Raw genomic sequence first — 23,961 nt, 5'->3', positions numbered from 1 at the left:
AGGTATCGCTGTAACCGTACTGACCCGAAGAATAAAACCGCTTTATCAATTTTACCGCACGCGGAACGGTGTAAACGCACCCCCCCAAAAGAAATTCATGAAACGCTGGTTTTTGTTCATTCTGCGTCCCAAAAATAGGAATAAAAAGCGATCAAAAAATGTCACGTGCCCGAAAATGGTACCAATAAAAACGTCAACTCGTCCCGCAAAAAATAAGACCTCACATGACTCAGTGGGTCAAAATACGGAAAAATTATAGCTCTCAAAATGTGGTGATGCAAAAACTATTTTACAATAAAAAGCGTCTTTTAGCGTGTGACAGCCGCCAAACATAAAAACCGCCATAAATAGTAAGTCAAACCCCCCGTTATCACCCCCTTAGTTAGGGAAAAATAAAACTAAAAAAAAGTATTTATCTCCATTTTCCCGTTAGGGTAAGGCTGTGTGCACACGCTGCGGATTAGGTGCGGATTCATCCGCGCGGATTTTGTAAAATCCGCAGGTGAAACCGCAGGTCAAAAGACCTGCGGTTTTACCTGCAGATTGCTCTGCGGTTTTGTCCTGCGGTTTTTCATCTCCTCATTAGAGGAGATGGCAAACCGCAGGAGAATCCGCAGAAAGAATTGACATGTCAATTCTTTCTGCGGATTGAAAACCGCAGATAATCCGCGCGGAAAATTCCGCACCGTCTGCACTGCGGTTTTTGATTCCCATAGGGAATCATGGTACTGGGGTCCGCAGCAGCCAAAACCGCTGCGGAACCGCAGCAAAATCCGCAGCGTGTGCACACAGCCTTAGGTTTAGGGCTAGGGTTAGGGCTAGGGTTAGGGCTCAGATTAGGGTTAGGGGTGTGTTGGGGTTAGGGTTGGAGTTATAATTGGGGGTTTCCACTGTTTGGGCACATCAGGGGCTCTCCAAATGCAACATGGCGTCTGATCTCAATTCCAGCCAATTCTGAGTTGAAAAAGTCAAATGGTGCTCCTTCCCTTCCAAGCTCTGCCATGCGCCCAAACAGTGTTTTACCCCCACATGTAGGGTATCAGCCTACTCAGGACAAATTGCAAAACAATTTTTGGGGTCCAATTTCTCCTGTTACCCTTAGGAAAATAAAAAATTGGGGGCAAAAATATCATTTTTGTGGAAAAAAATGATTTTTTTATTTTCACGTCCGAGTGTTATAAACTTCTGTGAAGCACTTGGGGGTTCAAAGTGCTCACCACACATCTAGATAAGTTCCGTGGGGGGTCTAGTGTCCAAAATGGGGTCACTTGTGGGGAGTTTCAATAGTTTAGGTACATCAGGGGCTCTCCAAACGCACATGACACCCGCAGACCATTCCATCAAAGTCTGCATTCCAAAACGTCACTGCTTCCCTTCCGAGCCCCGACGTGTGTCCATACAGTAGTTTTCTCCCACATATGGGGTGTCCGCGTACTCAGGCCAAATTGGACAACAACTTTTGGGGTCCAATTTCTCCTGTTACCCTTGGGAAAATGAAAAAATTGGGGACTAATTGATCATGTTTCTGGAAAAAATACCATTTTTTTATTTTCATGCCCTGGCATTATAAACTTCTGTGAAGCCCTTGGGGGTTCAAAGTGCTCACCTCACATCTAGATAAGTTCCTTAGTGGGTCTAGTTTTCAAAATGGGGTCATTTGTGGGGGGTTTCCACTGTTTAGGTACATTAGGGGCTCTCCAAAGGCAACATGACACTCGCAGACCATTCCATCAAAGTCTGCATACCAAAACGTCACTACTTCCCTTCCGAGCCCCGACGTGTGTCCATACAGTAGTTTTCTCCCACATATGGGGTATCAGCATACTCAGGACAAATTGGACAACAACTTTTGGGGTCCAATTTCTCCTGGTACCCTTTGGAAAATAAAAAAATGGTGACTAAAAGATCATGTTTGTGGAAAAAATACGAATTATTTATTTTCACGCCCGGGCATTATAAACTTCTGTGAAGCACTGGGGGGGTCAAAGGGCTCACCACACATCTAGATAAGTTCCTTAGGGGGTCTAGTTTCCAAAATGGTGTCATTTGTGGGGGGTTTCCACTGTTTTGGTACATCAGGAGTTTTCCAAACGCGACATGGTGTCCGATCTCAATTCCAGCCAAAAACGTCAAATGGCGCTGCTTCCCTTCCGAGCTCTGCCATGCGCCCAAATAGTGGTTTACCCCCACATGTGGGGTATCAGCGTACTCAGAACAAATTGCACAATAACTTTTGCAGTCCTGTTACCCTTGGAAAAATAAGAATTGAGGGTGAAAAGATCATTTTTGTGGAAAAAATGATTTTTTAATTGTATGGCTTTATGTTATAAACTTCTGTGAAGCCCATGGGGGTTCAAAGTTTTCACCACACATCTAGATAAGTTCCTTAGGGGGTCTAGTTTCCAAAATGGTGTCATTTGTGGGGGTTTCCACTGTTTTGGTACATCAGGGGTTTTCCAAACGCGACATGGTGTCCGATCTCAATTCCAGCCAAAAACGTCAAATGGCATTGCTTCCCTTCCGAGCTCTGCCATGCGCCCAAATAGTGGTTTACCCCCACATGTGGGGTATCCGCGTACTCAGGACAAATTGCACAATAACTTTTATGGTCCTGTTACCCTTGGGAAAATAAAAATTGGGGTGAAAAGATCATTTTTGTGGAAAAAATATGATTTTTTAATTGTACCGCTGTACGTTATAAACTTCTGTAAAGCCCTTGTGGGTTCAAAGTTCTCACCACATATCTAGATAAGTTCCTTGGGGGGTCTAGTTTCCAAAATGGGGTCACTTGTAGGGGGTTTCCACTGTTTAGGTACATCAGGGACTCTCCAAACGTGACATGGCGTCCGATCTGAATTCCAGCCAATTTTGCATTGAAAAAGTCAAACGGCGCTCCTTCCATTCTGAGCTCTGCCATGCGCCGAAAGTCGTTCCCCCCCACAAATCAGGTATCAGCGTACTCAGGACAAATTGCACAATAACTTTTGCAGTCCAATTTCTCCTGTTACCCTTGGTAAAATAAAAAAAATTGAACCTGAAGTATTTTTTTTGTGAAAAAAAGTTAGATGTTCATTTCTTTTTAAATATTCAAAAAAATTCCTGTGACGCACCTAATGGGTTAATAAACTTCTTGAATGTGGTTTTGAGCACCTTAAGGGGTTCAGTTTTTAGAATGGTGTCACTTTTGGGTATTTTCTATCATATAGACCCCTCAAAGTGGCTTCAAATGTGATGTGGTCCTAAAAATAAAATGGTGTTGTAAAAATGAGAAATTGCTGGTCAACTTTTAACCCTTATAACTTCCTAACAAAAAAAAATTTTGGTTCCAAAATTGTGCTGATGTAAAGTAAACATGTGGGAAATGTTACTTATCAAGTTTTTTGTGTGCCGTATCTCTGTGATTTAAGGGCATAAAAATTCAAAGTTGGAAAATTGCGAAATTTTCAAAATTTTTGCCAAATTTCCATTTTTTTCACAAATAAACGCAAGTTATTTGAATGAAATTTTACCACTAACATGAAGTACAATATGTCACGAGAAAACAATGTCAGAATCACCAGGATCAATGGAAGCGTTCCAGAGTTATGACCTCATAAAGGTACAGTGGTCAGAATTGTAAAAATTGGCCCGGTCATGAACGTGCAAACCACCCTTGGGGGTGAAGGGGTTAAAGCAAAAGGTGGCTACTTTGAAGAACCTAGAATATAAGTCATATTTTCAGTTGTTAATTCATAGTTTTGATGCCTTCAGAGTGAATCTACAATTTTCATAGTCATGAAAATAAAGAAAACTCTTTGAATGAGGTATGTCCAAACTTTTGGTCTGTACTGTATATTATAAAACAAGTCAAATTCTTATTTAACCCCTTAACCTCAGAGGTATTTTCGCTTTTTGATCCCCTTCTTCCCATAGCCATAACTTTTTTTTTTTTGGTCAATATGGCCATGTGAGGGCTTGTTTTTTGCGGGACGAGTTGTACTTTTGAACGACATCATTGATATTAACATATTGTGTACTGGAAAACGGCAAAAAAAAATTACAAGTGCAGTGAAATTGCAAAAAAGTGCAATCCCACACTTTTTTTTTTTTTACCACCATGTTCACTAAATGCTAAAACTAACCTGCCAGTATGATTCTTCAGGTCATTACGAGTTCGTAGACACCAAACATATCTAAGTTCTTTTTTATCTAAGGGGTGAAAAAAAATCCAAAATTTCTTTTAAAAAAATTGCACCATTTTGCCATACCCGTAGCGTCTCCATTTTTCATGATCTCTGGTTGGGTGAGGGCTTATTTTTTGTGTGCCAAGCTGACATTTTCAATTATACCATTTTGGTGCAGACACGATCTGTTGATTTCCCCTAATTGCATTTTCATGCAATGTTGCGGCGATCAAAAAAGTAATTCTGCCGTTTTGATTTTTTTTCTCGTTACGCCGTTTACATGTGCCAGAGAAGATGTGAGCTCAGTGCCAGAGCCCACATCAAAGGGTGCCAGACATTGGCGTACTATTACGCCCGATGTCGGAAAGGGGTTAAATACAGTACACTTACACTGTAATTATGAGTATCATAAAGATATACTATGATAAGAATAACGGTTTAGGAGTCCTTTGGATTTCCAATGACCCTTCAAGACCTTGACTGGAAAAAATTGATGACCATTATAACTCAGGAGCGACCTTGGTAGAAAATTCTTTGGATCCGAGTGATTAAAAGTATTGCTCTTTTTTAAACCGTAAATAATAAAACTATGACTTTTTGTGCAGATTTTGCACCTTTCTCAGGAACGCTAAATCTATTAATTTCAATAGAAAGTAACAGCACATTCATGTAACTCGGATCCAAGGGCTTTTCATCCAAGGTAGTGTCTGAGGCATGAAGGAACATTTATTGATACGGTCATTTCTAGGGATTCATTTTCTATTCCTGTCAAGCATAGGGAGACGGATTCTCTTTTGCGGGTCCGGCAGCCAACGCTTGCCGTGAGGTGTTGATGTCCATATCTACGCTCAACAGTGCTGTGCCGATCATTTGCACAACGAGCTTCTGCTAGGTACGTGGTCAAATCAGATGTATTTAGTCTATCTTCTTATTTTACATGGCACTGACATGTTCTGGAGTCCTGAAAAAAATTGCATTAATCCGTGGCCTCTCATGAAACAAGTTGATATACCCTGACGCCATTTAAGGCACCTTTGGATAAATTTACATTTCTTGACCAAAGCCGATAAATAACTTGTGATCATCTACATGCAAGCCGATTGGCGGTAATTTCATATCTGGTTTACACAGGCAGACATGCTTTCTACGCATACAGAACAATCGTTAATATATCATTACTTGCCAATCGAAGTTATCTACTTTGCCTACTATACTGGGATTTGTCATAATCTGATTTGAAAAGGTCTACAAGCTATAATAATCCAATGATTACTAGAAAGAAGGGACCTCAGTGCTACTAAAGGACAGCGGATGCCACATTTGCACTGATGCACAATATTACGCCAATTGTCCCAAGTTTTTCATGACAGAGAGGAACCAGCGTCTGATTTCTCTTACTCCTGCACTGATTAGAAGCACTTCACCTTCGTATTAAACAGTGTAAATTTCTTTTGGCAGTGCAGGGATTAATCTGCTCAGTTGAGAGCTCCTGGAAGCTTTCCTGTATTAAGGCTCTCAGCTGTTCACCGTTAGCCACTCCCATATCCTATATAATCTGGGCCCAGGCTAGCACTGATTGTCAGAGTTAGCTTATGCTGCATGGCTGGATGTTGTTGGTTATTATTGGAGAAGACGTTTGGTGGATTTATCTGTGACTGTTCCTAGGTTTTGAATGGGTGATAATTTCCTTTCTTCTCACTACTTTGGTTTAACCCCATACTGCACTCCCCGCTGCATTCCTCTGTTGTATGTGTGAGTATATTTGGTATTTTTCGTTACCCCTGTTCATATTACCTTGCTAGTCTGGTTGATGTATTACGGTACACTACTGCTCCCCTCTTCCCTGAGTGGGGGAAGGGTAAAGACAGAGGGCGGATTCAGAAACTAAAGCAAGGTACATGTTTACACCATCAGAAGTAATCCGGGCTCCCCTAGCATTAGGTAGAGGGAAAGAGCCCCTAGTCCTGGGACATCCAACAACATAGTCATGCCACCAATAAAACAACTTATGCAATTTCCTTTATTATAGGAAGATAAGTAATCAGGTCAGATTCACACGTCATATGTGAAAAATGGTCCTTGTTTTTTTCACTGTGCTGGAGTCATGTTTGGTCCATGTGACCGTTCTTACAATCCTTGTTGCATCCATTTTACCCAGTAAACTACAGAAAGCTCACGGATGACATCCATGTGCTGTTTTTTATTTCATGAGGACATTTAATTGCATAGGCATGACTGATCTGCACATTGGACCAAAATAGGACATGTCTCAAGTTTTTCTTTTTGCTGACAATTGATTTTTTTTTTTTTTTTTTAAAAAAGGACAAGTGAAAAGGTACATTGAATGTAAAGATAACCGAGAGCACCCATACCAAAAAAACTGGTGTGAATGAGCCCTTACAATGTTTCCCTCCTCTTTTTGATGCTATAGAGATGTAGACTGTATTTAAAATAAATTATGTATATGCTAAATATTTTTACAGGGCATTGGTAAAATATTTAGAAATTAATGTAAAAACCCGTGATATCCATTCAAACTTTCACTTGAGAAACAAAGGAACTGGAAACCAATCTAACTGTAAAAAGGTTTATTTAAAGAGGATACACATAATAGGCCACTGGCAGCAAGTATATTCTGAACGGAGTAGGAAACAAATTCTAAAATCAGTTTTAGGCAACTAGATTTAAAGCTAATGTATAAGATTAAAAGCAATATATTCAACCCACAGTCATTTGAGCTTCTGCATCAAAAACTCTGCTTATTTCTCTTCCTCGAATGGGAAATTTTTTTTATATATATATATATATATATATATATATATATATATATATATATATATATACACACACAGACACACACTCATATATATATCACTTTAGATATAACACTAGACAAATAATTAAAATCTGGACTGATTATTATAGATGCTATAACTGCATAATTAGCATGTAAAAATGTGGTTTTAAAAGGCAAAATCCACTTGAATATAGAAAAGTTAACTCATCTGCTAAGAGGATCTTAGCAAGCAATTACCTTAATAGGGTCATATAAAATATTAGGAAGTATAGCGATGTTCGAAATCCTGTGGGTATCACAAATTGAAATTTTCTCCTGGTTGTAATAAACCTACAAAGCCGCAAGGAACAGCAACCTTATAAAATATGGCAAACTTGCATAATAATTACTGTACTGCTGAATTTCACCATCTCCACCGGGGCTACCGGGAATGACCTGCCCATATGTGTTGGCTGGAACCAATGGCTGATTTTAGCAATTATTCCTGCAATGACTGTGAAGTAGCAGTGAACATCCCGGCTTGGTTACATGTATTTTGTTGTTGTTCACAATAAGAAGTCAATTAGTTAAGAATTAGAAATCACTGATTGAAGAAAAGTAGAGCAAATAATGATTTCAAAGTGTTTCACGCAAATTCTCTGCCGAAAACACTTTCACAAATCCCATTGGGATATGTTTCCCTCAAGGACAGTACGTTGCGACATTGCATTTGAAACATAGGAACTTGCACGCTACTTATCAAGGTGCCCACAAAAAAACAGGTTCCAGAAATGTTAATATTTTCCACTAGTAATATTTAAAACGATATTTTCAAGGCAGAGTGACGAGCAGCTTTTTCACTTCTGGAGGAACGTTTTACTTGATGGGTATTTTGATTTCAGTAACTGCAGTACCTGACCCAGCTCAGTTTCCCATACTAAGTAGATGCGTCCTTCAAACAATAAAGAAGTTCCATATTTGCACATTTGTACATGGCAATAGTACAAGATTCTTTTTGGCTGGCCATGGGGCTCAGCCTCTAACCGTACCAAAGTTCTGTGAGGCTGCTGTCATTACAGGTAGTAGATGTTCATCAGTGGTGATCTAATGGATTACTAAAATCGGGGTCCTCAGGCACCCATTTTGCAGGAGTTTGAAAGGAGCGGTGGTCATACATGTGCGCTACTACTCGAATCAAAGTCTACTAAAGCAGAGCGCTTGATTATCTCTGCCAATCCCATAGACTTTGAATAGAGCGATGGAGTGTGCATCCATGACCACTGCTTTATTCAACCTTCTGAGCAGGATTGGGTTCAGGATCAAACATTCTCTTATTCACTGGAGGTCCCAGTTATGGATCCCATAAATGTAATGGAGTTTCGGGGAATACATCTATAACTAGTGGCCTGCGCTAGGTGAAGATAAAAAATAAAAAAAGATCACCCGCCCCATGTCTTCACCCATGCTTTTTTGGCAACAGGATCCAGCGGTGACATTGTGATTATATATAGCACATACGCCCGTTCGAGCAAATTACTGGCTAAGTAGTGATGACAATTTAGACAGCCTCTGAGCCCAGTGATTAGCTGCAGTGGTCACCCCTGCAGCCTGTCAACAAAGACCAGATCAGCGGTGTTTTTCTTTATCCAGCTCAAGCCAATAAGAACACGTGGATAAGTGATCAATATTTGATGCAGGGGGAACCCCACAACTGCACCTGTAAAAATCATAATCAAAGTAAAAAAAATATGTCCATATGTAAATATTATAAATAAAGCGGACGACATGATATGATTTTAAAAATTCATTGATAAAAAGGAAAAAAAAAAAAAAAGATTAGTTTTCAAACGTTATAAGTATTTTTCACTATGGCATCATAATCAGAATTATTAAAACGAAATTAAATGCCCAGTTATCTAATACAATGCCCACTGGGACTACAGAAATCAGAGCAAGGACATTATTATTAGAATTATGCTATCTTATTCTGCAGCACTTTTACATGCATTATCATCAGTTTTTCACTTGCGTGTTCTGTCCATTTTTAATATTACCAATTGTACATCCATTTTTTAATAGATCCCTGTGTCTGTTCCATTTAGACTCCGTTCTATTCTGTGAATCAGAATAGGGCAGATTGCCTCAGGTTTTTAAAGATGGAAAAAATGGAAGTAAAATTAATATCACAGAGGACAAATAACAAAAACAAATCTGATGTGTGGATGTGCCCTTAGAAGTGTGGAGCTAGCTGAGAAATCTGCAGAAGGCTTCATTTTTCCATCAATTTTTCTTCTCCTATATGTGGATGAAGTGTTCAAAACCCCTGCCAACTATACTGTAATGTATACTGTACAGTAGCGTACCGCAGGCCGGCAGCACAAATCTGCGGCCAATCCTGTCTGCACTCATCCTTAGAAAATTATTATTATGCGCTACATTCATATATGGCGATAGTCATGTACAAAGCCACAACATTACTGCACAAAAAAAGAGGAGAATGGGAAAGATGGAAACAAAGTTGTAGTGACTCAATTTAATCTGTATTCTTCTGTAAGGTTAATCTCTGCTGTCCGACTTTTGCATAACAAATTGTGAGACCATATTATGCAGATTGGTGATCAGACACAGAATACACACTACTGTAAATTCCTCTGGTATCTTTCTGGTCACATGTACAGGACCCAAAGGAGATATTCTCAGCAGCGGATAATGCCATGGGCTATGAAATTACTCTAAAGCAAAGCTTTCAACTATTCATACCGCGAGGAGGTGCGATATATCAGTTTAATTTTGGATTACTTAGAGGTGGAACACAAGACCCCGCATCGTTAACACACGACTTGCTGCATGGAGTCTGAGCCATAACCTGAATAGGCACTGACAGTTTTCCATCTGAAGCAAAGACATAAGGCTATACCAATAGCATCATACTGTATGTACATTCGGATAGAAAGGGAAAGTGCGATTGATTTCTGTTGCATGTGTTGTGAAGGATCAGTCCAAAGATCATATGCTTGTTTGACATCACTACAATCCCTTTGGACCAAAAAGGAATTATGAACAGTCAGAATTAGTAGATAAAGCGCTAATTCAGCCCATCCCCAGGAGACTTCCGGGGAAGACACGCTGCGGTCTCCGGGGAAGACACGCTGCGGTCTCCGGGGAAGACACGCTGCGGTCTCCGGGGAAGACACGCTGCGGTCTCCGGGGAAGACACGCTGCGGTCTCCGGGGAAGACACGCTGCGGTCTCCGGGGAAGACACGCTGCGGTCTCCGGGGAAGACACGCTGCGGTCTCCGGGGAAGACACGCTGCGGTCTCCGGGGAAGACACTCATCTGGCTTCCAGGTGAAATAGCTCTCAATAGGATAAAGATAAGAACGGGGATGTCAGCTCACCCATAGCGGAGTCCAGAGATCAGAAAACCCATCAGTGCCGCAGGAAGATCAATCAATAGTGAAAAATGGTAAATCCAGCTTCAAAAATCTGATGTATATAAAAGCAAATTTATTAGGTAAATTGAAAATAAGAAGACAGCATGTTAGTCACAGCTCTGACTTGAGGAGATGATAGGGAGACGCGTTGCAATCAGCATTGATTAAAGACCTGGGGTCTGAAACACGTCTGCCTCATCTCCCCAAACCGGGGCTGTGACTATACCATGATGTCATCTTATTTTTAATTTACCTAATAAGTTTGATACTTTTATATACTTGTACAGCTGGATTTACCATTTTTGACTATTAAATAGCTCTCAATGGTCCAAAAGGACATGTTCTGGAGCTCCAAAGGAAAGAATTTAAAACTTAGCCTTTAATCATATAGGATATAAAAAAATTGGGATGCTGTGCACATATGAAAAAAGAAAATCCATACGGCTTATGCGTTTTGGGTAGAAAAACCCTTAGTCCTAGCTACTTTTAACTACTTTTCTTTGGTGTTGGAGAAAATCCCCCTGTGAACCATTGAGTGTATGAATTAGTCCCTGAGGACCAAAATAAAGATAAACCATCCCTGATATCACAGGACATCATTGGCATCAACTAGTGATCAGCTAACAGACATATCCATTTCTAAACTGAAATCTGAAGGATGCCAGGCTTTGCTTCAAGGTCACTACTGTAACAGCTACATTGATATGGTTTTTGCCATTATAAGGATATGGACACCTTCAGAGTTAATTTTTTTTTTACTTAAATACAGGCACTTACTTAAATTGTTGCACCCTTAAGCTGGTACAGACCCAGGGTCACACTGTACATAGTTGATTGTAGAATGAGATAACTATGAAACCATCAGTGAGCTTATTTTGACTGCAGGATGAGCTCACCCTTTGGCTTTATCCAGAAGTTCGTATTTCACGTGCTGAGTTTGGATCGTGACTTCCAAATTGATTGTCTCTTGAGACCTGTGGTTATTTCAGGCATTACAGTCCGAATAAGCACCGTGAGACACTGAAGTCTGAATTCAGCCTTTGTACTCCCGAATTAATTTATTGCCAAAAGTTTAGCAGCCGCCATGACGAGCTCACTGACGGATTGACTGTTAACTCTGCAGCCAGCTATGTGCAGTGAAACGTAGAAGCCGAACGCAGCAAAAAGTATTAATGAAACACAACTGCAAGAATGATTTTTTTTGCCAAAATTGGTTGCATTTAAATAACAAAAAAAAATGCACCTGAAGGCGTCCATATTTATTTACTGCAATATCAACCAGAACAGTAATAAAGGTGCAACAGAATCCGATACATATTCCGAGCTGTGTGATCTGCACATATTGACAAGAACAGACACACACTGTGTATTATATACACTGACACATAAGACGTAAAGCTTGGTGAGTTACTTCTATCTAATATCTAATGAAGGACGTACAGGCAGTATATGGTATATACTCCTCTGCTAAGAAGCCCGGCCTTCCACCATCACCTCTACAGCTGAGCACATACAGACATCGCGGGTGCAGGAAGGGACGGGGACAATACATTGCTAAACATCTGGAAGTGTATTTAACAAATGTAACCTCTCGATTGTACAAAAGATTGGATTCTGCAGCGTTTTAGGTTTCCCTTAAACAATAGAGAACTACTGTTCCGAGTTGTTTGGTCTCAATTTCAGATCTTAAAAACTCAGAATTATATAAAAAGATGTCGCGTCAGGTTGTGTTCAGAGAATTCTTGGTGGGAGACGCTGCTTGTACATTCCTGCGAGGGCTTTGGCCGCGCTGTAGATCATCTGCCTGCGCGACATGCCTGTGAATGCCACGTGCCAATCAGTCCTGCTGACGTGGGGTATACTTCTCTCCAGCACTTCGCCCACTGTTACAGACAGGCCAGACCACCGGAGGTTGTAGTCTTGTGGGGTGAGATTCTGAGCCTATATAGTGGGAGGAAGAAGAGTACGAAATGTTTTACTATGGGTCAGTAGGAGTGACAGACACTGGACAAGACGACAATCAGTAAGTATTTATATACATCCACCCTATACCACAAGCAAATTGATAAGGGACTAGGCAATAACAGAATTGCTGGAAGCGCTACTTCCATTATGTATTGTGAAAATCTGATGACTGAACTGCTTTAACCCCTTAGTGAAAGAGCCAATTTGGTACTTAATGACCAAGCCAATTTTTACAATTCTGACCACTGTCACTTTATGAGGCTATAACTCTGGAACGCTTCTATGGAACCCGGTGATTCTCAGACTGTTTTTTCATGATAAATTGTACTTCATGCTAGTGGTAAAATTTCTTCGCTATGACTTGTGATTATTTATGGGAAAAAAAAACGGAAATATGGCAAAAAAATTTAAAATTTTGCAATTTTCAAACTTTAAATTTTTATGCCCTTAAATGGGCCGGAGACCCTACTTGTGCACCTTTCACGAACTGATTGATATTTGAGTGCCTTGTTATTTCTACTACTTAAATGAGAGATATGTCACACAAATTACTTAATAAATAACATTTCCCACATGTATACTTTGCATCAGCACAATTTTGGAAACAAAATTTTTTTTTGTTAGGAAGTTATATGGGTTAAAAGTTGACCAGCGATTTCTTATAAACCATTCTTTTAGGGACCACATCACATTTAAAGTCACTTTGAGGGGTCAATATGACAGAAAATACCCAAAAGTGACACCATTCTAAAAACTTCACCCCTAAGGTGCTCAAAACCACATTCAAGAAGTTAATCAACCCTTTATGTGCTTCACAGGAACTGAAGCAATGTGGAAGGAAAAAAATTAACATTAACAAAAAATTTAGTTCACAACCAATTTTTTTTATTTTCACAAGTGTTAAAAGAGAAAATGAACCACAAAATTTGTTGTGCACTTTCTCCTGAATACGCCGATACCCCATATATGGGGGTAAACCACTGTTTGGGCGCATGGCAGAGCTCGGAAGGGAATGAGCGCCATTTGACTTTTTCAATGCAGAATTGGCTGGAATTGAGATTGGACACAATGTGGCGTTTGGAGACCCCCTGATGTGCCTAAACATTGGAAACCGCCCCCACAAGTGTCACCATTTTGGAAACTAGACCCCTTAAGGAACTTATCTAGATGTGTGGTAAGCACTTTGAACCTCCAAGTGCTTCACAGAAGTTTATAACGTAGAGCCGTAAAAATAGAAAATCCATATTTTTTTTCCACAAAAATGATCTTTTCACCCCCAATTTTTTATTTTACCAAAGGTAGCAAAAGGAATTGGACCCGAAAAGTTGTTGTGCAATTTGTCTTGAGTATGCTCATATCCCATATGCGGGGGTAAACCTGTTTGGGTGCACGGTAGAGCTCGGAAGGGAGGGAGCACTGTTTTGGAATGCAGACTTTGATGGAACGGTCTGCAGGTGTCATGCTGCGTTTGCAGAGCCCCTGATGTGCCTAAACAGTAGAAACCCCCCACAAGTGACCCCATTTTGGAATCTAGACCAAGGAGCAACTTGTCATCTAGGCAGAGAACGGCATTGAAAGAGTTACAACTAATGAATGATGTGGTTATTAAGGCGGCAGATAAGCGCGGAAATGTCGTGATCTGGCCTATTGATAAATATGAAAAGGAGGCTTTCAAGCAACTCAAGAATAAGGATATGTATGAGCAATTAGTAAGTAATCCCACGATATCCTTTACCCAGTCTTTACAAAAGATTTTGGATAACGCATTTGAGGCGGGTCTAATTCCTAAAAAGATCTTTGATGGGCTTATGACAAGGAATCCGAAGGTACCAACTTTTTACTTGCTGCCCAAGGTCCACAAGGATCGGGTCAATCCTCCAGGTCGTCCTATTGTTGCTGGCATAGGGGGGCTGTGTGATATGGTGTGTAAATTTATTGACTATTATTTAAAACCTATAGTCGAGACGCTGCCCTCCTATGTCAGGGATACGACTGATTTATTAAATAAGATCAATGGGATTACCCTGGAGGATGATATGATCCTTGTGGCCATTGATAATGAATCATTGTACACTTCCATCAACCATGTTGATGGATTGGCAGCAGTTCAATTCTATTTGGAAATGACCAGTCAGGATGGCCACTGGTGTGAATTTCTCATGGAGCTTCTGGATTTTGTTCTTCATCATAATTATTTTGTTTTCAAAAATCGTTTTTTTTTACAGAAGCGCGGCACTGCCATGGGTGCGGCCTGCGCTCCATCCTATGCGAACCTCTTTCTTGGCTTCTGGGAGAGGCAGGTTCTTCAGGGGGACGGGGCGCATGCCGCTGACCATGTGCAGTGCTGGCATCTTTATATTGATGACGTCTTTGTCATTTGGCAGGGGTCTTCAGATAAACTCCAGGAATTCATGTGTGACTTAAACTCCAATAATTTTAATTTGAAGTTTACTTATAAGTGGCATAAATCGACTATCGAATTCCTGGATGTTCTATTTAAGATCGACCATCAAAGGTTGATCCAAACTGACCTGTTTCGTAAAGAAACGGCAGTGAATTCATTACTCCATGCTCATTCTGCGCATATTCCACCGGTCATTCGCGCCATCCCCACTGGCCAGTTCCTAAGAACACGGCGCATCTGTTCTACAGAGAGATCGTTTGAATTACAGGCTAGGGAGCTGAGCCAACATTTAGAGCTAGAGGTTACAGCAACAGATGTATTAAACGAGGGTATCAAAAAGCCAAGAAAACTCCACGTGTTAATTTATTGGCCAATTACAACACTCGGCGAGATGAGAAGGATGATACGATTTGTTTCGTCTCTACATCCAACTGTCAGTGGGACCGCATTCGGGATATTTTGGCCAAATGTTGGCCTATTTTACATACCGATACTATATTGTCAGCATGTCTACTAGAGTTGAGCGATACCGTCCGATACTTCAAAGTATCGTATCGGATGGTATCGGCCGATCTTTAAAAAAAGTATCGGTATCGCCGATTCCGATACCGGAAGTCCCATTCAAGTCTATGGGACTTCCGGTATCGGAATAAGAAAAACCCTTTCCTGCCCTTGTACAGCCTCTCTGGGGTCTGTACGGGCCTTTCGGGGGGCTGTGCCGGCCTGCCAGGGGGTCTGTGCAGGCTCCGGTGGTCTGTGCCGGCCTGCCGGTGGTCTGTGCAGGCTCCGGGGGGCTGTGCCGGCCTGCCGGGGGGCTGTGCAGGCTCCGGGGGGGCTGTGCCGGCCTGCCGGGAGGCTGTGCCGGCCTGCCGGTGGTCTGTGCCGGCCTGCCGGTGGTCTGTGCCGGCCTGCCGGTGGTCTGTGCCGGCCTGCCGGTGGTCTGTGCAGGCATCGTCCGATGGGACTACAAGTCCCATCGGGCGATGCCTGCTACCATGACAGTGATTGACACATTAGCCAATGATGGGACAGTAGTAGTACCATCATCCGGCTAATGTGTTAAATGTAAAAAAAAAAAAAAAAAAGAATTACATGCTACATACATACAACATGCATACTACATACATGCTACATTCATACTACATACTACATACATGCTACATTCATACTACATAAATACTACATGCAACATACATACTACATATATACTACATGCATGCTACATACATACCACATATATACTACATACATACTACATGCATGCTACATGCTACATACATAACATATATACTACATGCATGCTACATACATACTACATGCTACATACTACATATATACTACATGCATGCTACATACATACTACATGCTACATACTACATATATACTACATGCATGCTACATACATACTACATGCTACATACTACATATATACTACATGCATGCTACATACATACTACATATATACTACATGCATGCTACATACATACTGCATGCTACATACATACCACATATATACTACATACATACTACATGCATGCTACATGCATGCTACATGCTACATACATAACATATATACTACATGCATGCTACATACATACTACATGCTACATATATACTACATGCATGCTACATACATACTACATGCTACATACTACATATATACTACATGCATGCTACATACATACTACATGCTACATACATACTACATATATACTACATGCATGCTACATACATACTACATGCTACATATATACTACATATATACTACATACATACTACATGCATGCTACATGCATGCTACATACATAACACATATATTACGTGGATCGCGCGCATATTGATGACGTCTGAGTGGACATTTTTTTCCACCTATGCGCGCGACTCAGGGATGGCGGTGGGGCATCGCAAGTTAACCGCTCGGTTCAGCTGGGCATGCGCCGTTTTGATTATCCACACCTGGGACGCCGCTTATATAACATGGATAGATGTTGTAAGACAGACACTTCCCCTTGAGAAAGCCGTGGCGAAACGCGCGTCGGGGTCGAGTGGGTCGTCCCCCTACCTAAACAGCAATAGTATGGGTGAGTGACTATGGCAGCCGGGCACTGGGCTTGATTTTTGGTATTTACCGATCAATCCCCCCTCTTATGGTATTACATACTGCTGCTCTCATAGGTGTTTGTTACCAATATTCTATATTATTCTGGGGCCACTTTTTGCCAGTCATTGACTGTTGCGTTTATTTAGCAACTTATATGTGCTATGACCTTAATTATCTATGTGGGCTTTAGGGCCAATTGTCACTCTGACCGTAGGTGGGGATGATTACCCTCGTTGTCATCAGGATTGTCTTTTTCTTTAATCACCTCTGATGCAATTATGAATGTTTGATATTCTCTTTTAATGTGACTAAATAAAGATTGTTCTTATTATTTTTTATATTTTCTCTTTGTGGTTTATGGTTACTCAATTTTCTCTTTTTTTATTTACATATGTTTGTGAGTACTCCACGTTTGATGGTTTGTCCTTATTATTCGGTGGGGGAACCACTATGTTTACTTTAACTGGTTCCTGACTACTTTTTGACTAACATGTTAGTTTTGAATTTTTTTTTCCACCAAGGAGCATGTCTAGATGTGTGGTGAGCACTTTCAACCCCCAAGAGCTTCACAAAAGTTTTTACCACAGAGCCGTGAAAATAAAAGAATCTTTTTTATTTTTCCACAAAAATGATTTTTTAGCCCCCCATTTTTTATTTTCACAAGTGTAACAGGAATAATTAGACACCTAAAGTTGCTGTGCAATTTGCCCTGAGTACGCTGATGCCCCATATGTGGAGGAAACCACTGTTTGGGCGCAGAGCAGAGCTCAGAAGGGAGCACAGTTTGAGTTTTTGAACGCAAAATTGGCTGGAATCAATGGTGGTGCCATGTCGCGTTTGGAGACCCCCTGATGTGCCTAAACAGTGGAAACCCCCCCAATTCTAACTATTCTAATTCCTAACCCTAATCCCAACCCTAACCACAACCCTAACCCTAACGCCAACACACCCCTAACCCTAATCCCAACCCTAAGGGTATGTTTTCACGCTGCGTGCTGGCAGCACTTTGGACACAGTAGATACCCAACTCTGCCCAAAGCGCTGCCGGCTTTTGTACATATGGTGATTCCGCACGTGTTCATTGAACACATGCGGAATCACCGCATCCTATCCATGGACTGGGTTATTTATCTGGCGGAGATGGAGTGTCTCCGCCAGATAAATACATATGCAGCAGTCTAGAAAGACGCACCGCATGTCCGTAATTTCGTAATCCCGTCCACTATGCTGTAACATCTGGACGCTGCGGATTGAATGCTGCTGCTGTGTGCAGTGTTCAATCCGCAGCAAATCCTTACAACATGCGTTAGGTGGAAACATACCCTAACCATATCCCTAAAGAGAACCCTAACCCTAATCCCAACCCTAACCTTAATCCCAGCCCTAACCCTAACTTTAGCCCAATTGTAACACTAATGGAAAAATGGAAATAAATATATATTTTTCATTTTATTATTTTTCCCTAACTAAGGGGATGATAAAGGAGAGTGTGATTTACTTTTTTTATTTTGATCACTTTGATAGAGTCTATCACAGCGATCAAAATGAACCTGGAATGAATGAACTAAATCTGCCGGGTGCTGGCCTGCAGATCTCGGCAGATGCATCGCACATGTGCCCGCCATTTTCTTTACAGGAAGAAGACGCCGGGAGCCGTGGGGGGAAACTGGGAGGTACAGGGGACAGATCGGGGGACTATTTCTCTCCCCTCTGATGTGATTTTTTTTTTTTTTTTGCAGTCCCCGAAGAAATTCCGACTCTGGGGGGGTGCTATTTACTTTTTCAACAGCCATTAATTAACGACGCTGTGGTTTAAGTACCCTTAACTACCGCCGTTAAAAGGCGCATTGGCAGTCGTTAAGGGGTTAAAGGGGATCTGTCCCCTCTCCTTATGTACTTGTGTGTCCCCTGTCTTACACATGTTTATTATACTTGTCTATATTTCCCCTTTTCACATGTAAAGCGCCATGGAATAAATGGCGCTATATAAATGCATAATAATAATCTGTCACCTCATTTTTCGCCTATCAGCTTCCAGCACTGCCATCAGAGGCTTATCTACAGCATTCTGTAATGCTGTAGATAAGCCTCCGATGTAACCTGAAAGATAAGAAACACAAGTTAGATTATACTCACCCCGGCATTCGGTCCGGTCCGATGGGTGTCGCCGTCCGATCCGGCGCCTCCCATCTTCATACGATGATGTCCTCCTCCTTGCTTCTCCCTCGGCTCCTGCACAGACGTACTTTCTCTGTCCTATTGAGGGCAGAGCAGAGTACTGCAGTGCGCAGGCGCCGGAGCCCTCTGACCTTTCCCGGCGCCTGCGCACTTCAGTATTTTACTCTGCCCTCAACAGGGCAGATAAAGTACACCTGCGCAGGAGCCGAAGGAGAAGCATGGAGGAGGACATCAACGTATGAAGATGGGAGGCACCGGACGGGACCGCGACACCCACCGCACCCGACTCCGCCCCCCCCGGTGAGTATGATCTAACGTGTTTTTCTTATCGTTCAGGTTTCATCGGGAGTTTATCTACAGTACAGCATTACAGAATGCTGTAGATAAGCTCCTGATGGCGGTGCTGGCAGCTGATAGGCCAAAAATGGGGTGACAGATTCCCTTTTAAAGGGAATCTATCACCAGGTTTTTGCTATGTAATGTAAAAGTAGCATAATGTAGGGGGAGAAACCCTGATTACTGCGATGTGGCACGTTGTTGCCTGCTGATCTAGCAGTGCTCTTGAATGCTGAGTTCTGTATAAAACCAACTACAGCACTGACTGGCAGCTTTTTGCTCATGCACAGTGTACACAAAACGTGTCAATCAGTGGTGAAGATATTACTGGACCACCACGAATCAGGTTTACTACTCCTCTAGTGATAATCTCCTGTTGATAGAACAAGATTTTTATCAAAACTACAACAATAAGCCCAATAAATAAGCAGTTCTTTATTAAAGCTACAGTGCTGGATAGTGATTCTTCTACGGACAATATCAAACAGCAGCCCAAAGAAGTTAAGAGCTGACATGGTATAATTTGAGGTTGCTCACTGCCTATTTTAACTCTGAGAAATTTCTCACGGCGAACTGCGGTGAACTCACTGACTTTTTCTCACTGTGTTGAGGTCACCGCAGTTCAGCCTAGCTGGGAACACAGCCTCAGTGACTTGCGGTAACCTCGATCATGTCAGCGCTGGTCACTGATGCTGCGCTCGCAGCAGGTCATTCCTCAGTGGTTCTTAGCTTGGACGGTCGCATCTTGGCCTCATCCAGGTTAAAACCCATTATCCCCAGACATGGATTACAGAATGGGACAGAACAACGGACAGGTGATGGATATGGTTGTTTTTTTACTATTAATTTATTACAGGAGATGAGGGCTTCAGTGGAATTAGGAAAAGTGCTTTTTGTTCTATTTCAAATAAATGACTTTATTCTGGCAGTGTCTTTAGTTACAACACAACTATAGGATTAGTAATGGAGAGGTGTCTTATAGACACCTCTCCATTACTAATCCGTGGGCTTAATGTCACCAGACAATATAAAGGTGATACCAACCACTCAAATATGAATCCAACTTGCCATCACTACAGGGCGCATCTGATAGGTGAGCCTTTTCTGGGACGGCTGCAGGCTGCTATTTTTAGCCTGGGGGAAGGGCAATATCCATTGCCCCTTAACCGCCTGAATATACCGCCTGAATATATCAGTTCACAACTGTCTGCTTTAGCTTGGCTGGTTGTCAAAAATGGAGGGGGCCCAACATTGTTTTTTTAAATTATTTTGAAACATATGGCATGGGGACCCCTCTATTCTTGATAACCAGCTTTGCTAAAGCAGAAAGATGGGGGTTGCAGCTCGCAGCTGTCACTTTTGCCTGGCTTGTTCTGAAAAATATAGGGGAACCCCACATCATTTTTATTTCTAGCGCAGGCAGCAGCTGTTGAATACTCTAATCAGCTGCCAATTGCTCTCGCTGTTAACAGTTGAATACAATGCTCAACATTGTACCCTGTTGATGCTGATCATATAGAGAGCATGGGACAGTGATGTGAGCTGTCTTCAGCACCTGGCACCGGGGAGCAATGCGAACAGTACCGCTGATTCCCAGGCGCTGGTACGTGTCACACTGGTCATCCGTGTGTCATCAGTGTGCACGTGTGCTGAATGTTTTGCGGCCCGTGCTGCTGCTGTTAAAACACCGGACATGTCAGTGTGTTTTGCCCACAGACACATGGGCCATTGAAATGCACTGGTATGCACAGACACATTCACTTTAATTGGTCTACGTGTGTAAGTGTCTCCAGTAAATGTCAAAACTGTCACCACACGTACCGGACATATTGACAACTGAAGGAGTCCTAACAGAAATAAATTTGCCTGCCTACCATCGGAGAAGTGTTTCGGCATTGAAGCTGGTCGGATCCAGCCAAACTGAAAGCTGTATAGCAAACACCATGCGAGGGGACGCTTCTGTACTAGGAAACCATCTACTGCAGAGGTGACCAGATACCTAGACATCAAGTTGCAAGCTATATAAAATTAAAAAGCCCTCTGTTGTTGAGATTGGAGTGGATTTGTAATAAGAAATAAATTGCAAAAGTTGTTTGTTTTTACAAACACTTTGCAATTTGAACCATTTCCAGACATAACAAAACTGCCCAAAGAGGTGTCATCATACATCTTAATAGCGTTAGAACAAACTGAGACAATTGGGAAGAGGACAGATCATTAGAACTTGAGTGTACACAAACTCTTTGGGAGTCTTCATATAAAATCACTTTTCTTATTTTCAGATGTGACTGGAAAAAAATTAACATACCTGTTGTACATACTCTAAAGGTATAGGTGTGGCTTGTGTGAAGGCTTCTAAACGTATGCCATGGACCGGGTCATCGACAATTATACAGCCAATGTCGAACCACCTGAAACATGCATAACAATATGATCTATGCGCATAGATTATTCATTTAGTGCCTCTTACCCGTGCGATAGGATACCGACCTACAGCATCATCTTATACGTGACTATCATGATACAGGCCTATATAACAGAGATTTAAATGGAGACACCAGCAGAATGAGGTTATTCTGCCCTTATATCCATTGCTTACTTGTCTGGCAGAAGCTCAGCAATGAAATTTTCCACTGACACAGCAGGCTGCTTCTCATGGATCACTCCACTCCGACGCAGGCTATCAATTCTTTCCTGAGCCCCCTGTAGGCAGAAGGTATTACATTTAAGGTGCTATAATGATACTTGAGCCTATTAGCCATGTATTTGTTTTATTAATAGATTATACAAGAACTAGTCTGTTCCCTCCACCGAGCCCAGCAAGTAAGCTACTTTATTAAAGTTACTAGGGGAAATTAAAGGTCCTGGGCTTGTAGACAACACAATGTGAGATGTTTCCTTCACTGTGGGGTATTACAGCTTGTACTTTTTATAGAGTGATGAGCGAATGTGCTCTGATAAGGTGTTATCCCAGCACGCTCAGGTGCTAACCGAGTTGTCTTCAGCGTGCTCGAAAAATATTCTCGAGTCCCCGCGGTTGCATGTCTCGCTGCTCTGTTGCAGCTGTCAAACAGCTGAGAAATATGCAGTCGTGGGAACTTGAGCAGATTTTTCAAGCACGCCGAAGACATGTAGTTAGCACCCGAGAATGCTCGGATCACACCTTATCCCAGCACATTTGCTCATCACTAGTATCTATGCAACAATAAAATAAACCACCTTTTGGCCCGCAGCATAACCAACAGGCTGTGGAGCAATATTTGACTGTCCGTCTTCTCCTGTAACAAGGGCCATGCCGAAAACTTCTTGGAAAGCATCTCGCACAGCAGCAACCTTCACTTCTTTCTTTGATGTTACTACTAGGTCAAGTTCTCCTCCAGATCCTAAAGAAATAAAATACATATGATAGATCATTTACACAGTGTTACTCATTGACATTAGTCCTTTTTTTCTTTAGTTTGAAATAATCTTGAATTTGTCACTTCTACCTAATGCCATACAGCCTCCACAGACGGAGACAAGCCTCCGATGAATAAGACCATACAAATCCTGTAGCTAAAAAACAAAGCTTATGTGGAGTTATGTCCATCATCATCCACAAGTAAAAATCAACATGTACATAATGATAGATTTGATATTTCATTACTTACGTATATATGGAGCCATGCCAGGATCCAGAGTAGTGATTACACTCTCCACTGAGTGTTTGGTTTTATCCAGGACAGATTTCACCACAGGATTCCCAGCAACTCCCTACATTAAATGGTAGAGTTTAATGGGGCTTTTTCCCTACTATATAGAAAAGCAGTAAAACAATCAAGAGGGTGAAAAAAAAACCAACACAAGAAAACCCCAGAAAATAATCTTTATGTTTTACAAGGAGTGGGAAAACACATTGAATGCATAGTTATATTGATATAGGCCACTTGCTGATAAGAACGGTTCTAATAGACCTCAAACATCTAGCCATAAAGGAACGTGACCCAGCCACTCATCCAGATTTATTAAACACTAGCTGAAGAGCCCGGCATTGCCCGGGTATAGTAACTAACTACGGTTAGTTAGAACAAATTACAATGATTATATCTATATACAGATCTGGCAAAAATTAAGAGCCCACCACATCAAAACCCTGTCAAGGACAGCCCATTCTCCAGACCTGAACCCCATTGAAACCCTCTGGAATGTAATCAAGAGGATGATGGATAGTCACAAGCCAGCAAACAAGGAAGAACTGCTTAAATGTTTGCGCCAGAAGCAGTGTGAAAGACTGGTGGCAAGCATGCCAAGAAGCATGGAAAACTGATGAAAAATCATGGTTATTCCACAAAATATTGATTTCTGAACTCTTCCTTAGTATTGTTGTTTCTAAATGATTATCAACTTCTTTTCTTTGCATTATTTGAGCTCTGAAAGCACTGTTTTTTTATTTTGACCATTTCTCCTTTTCAGAAAAAAAATACAAAATTTAATGCTTGGAAATTTGGAGACATGTTGTCAGAAGTTTATAGACTAAAAGAACAATTTATATTTTACTCAAAACTATACCTATAAAGAGAAAAATCAGACAAACTGAACATTTGAAAGTGGTCCCTTAATTTTTGC

General features: G+C 41.4%; 1 protein-coding gene across 6 annotated transcripts in view; it reads right to left on the bottom strand.

The window, feature by feature from the left end:
- Positions 1 to 6,736: 6,736 nt before the first annotated feature.
- Positions 6,737 to 23,961, bottom strand: part of PRRC1 (proline rich coiled-coil 1) — a 38,508-nt gene continuing 21,283 nt past the window's right edge. For all 6 annotated transcript variants that reach the window (XM_073557354.1, XM_073557517.1, XM_073557397.1 and 3 more), the window contains 5 exons: positions 23,007 to 23,109; positions 22,576 to 22,739; positions 21,956 to 22,059; positions 21,665 to 21,767; positions 6,737 to 12,313 (listed from right to left, as the gene is read on the bottom strand). In XM_073557354.1, the coding sequence (XP_073413455.1) occupies positions 12,104 to 12,313; positions 21,665 to 21,767; positions 21,956 to 22,059; positions 22,576 to 22,739; positions 23,007 to 23,109 (684 nt within the window). In that variant the 3' untranslated portion in view covers positions 6,737 to 12,103. The remainder of the gene's footprint in view (positions 12,314 to 21,664; positions 21,768 to 21,955; positions 22,060 to 22,575; positions 22,740 to 23,006; positions 23,110 to 23,961) is intronic.

Source organism: Dendrobates tinctorius, unplaced genomic scaffold, assembly GCF_039654945.1.
Source record: "Dendrobates tinctorius isolate UK_male_01 unplaced genomic scaffold, ASM3965494v1 ptg000003l, whole genome shotgun sequence".
NCBI classification, from domain to species: domain Eukaryota; kingdom Metazoa; phylum Chordata; class Amphibia; order Anura; family Dendrobatidae; genus Dendrobates; species Dendrobates tinctorius.
Note: the sequence above shows the minus strand (reverse complement) of the source record. Positions and strands in the feature narration are given on the sequence as shown.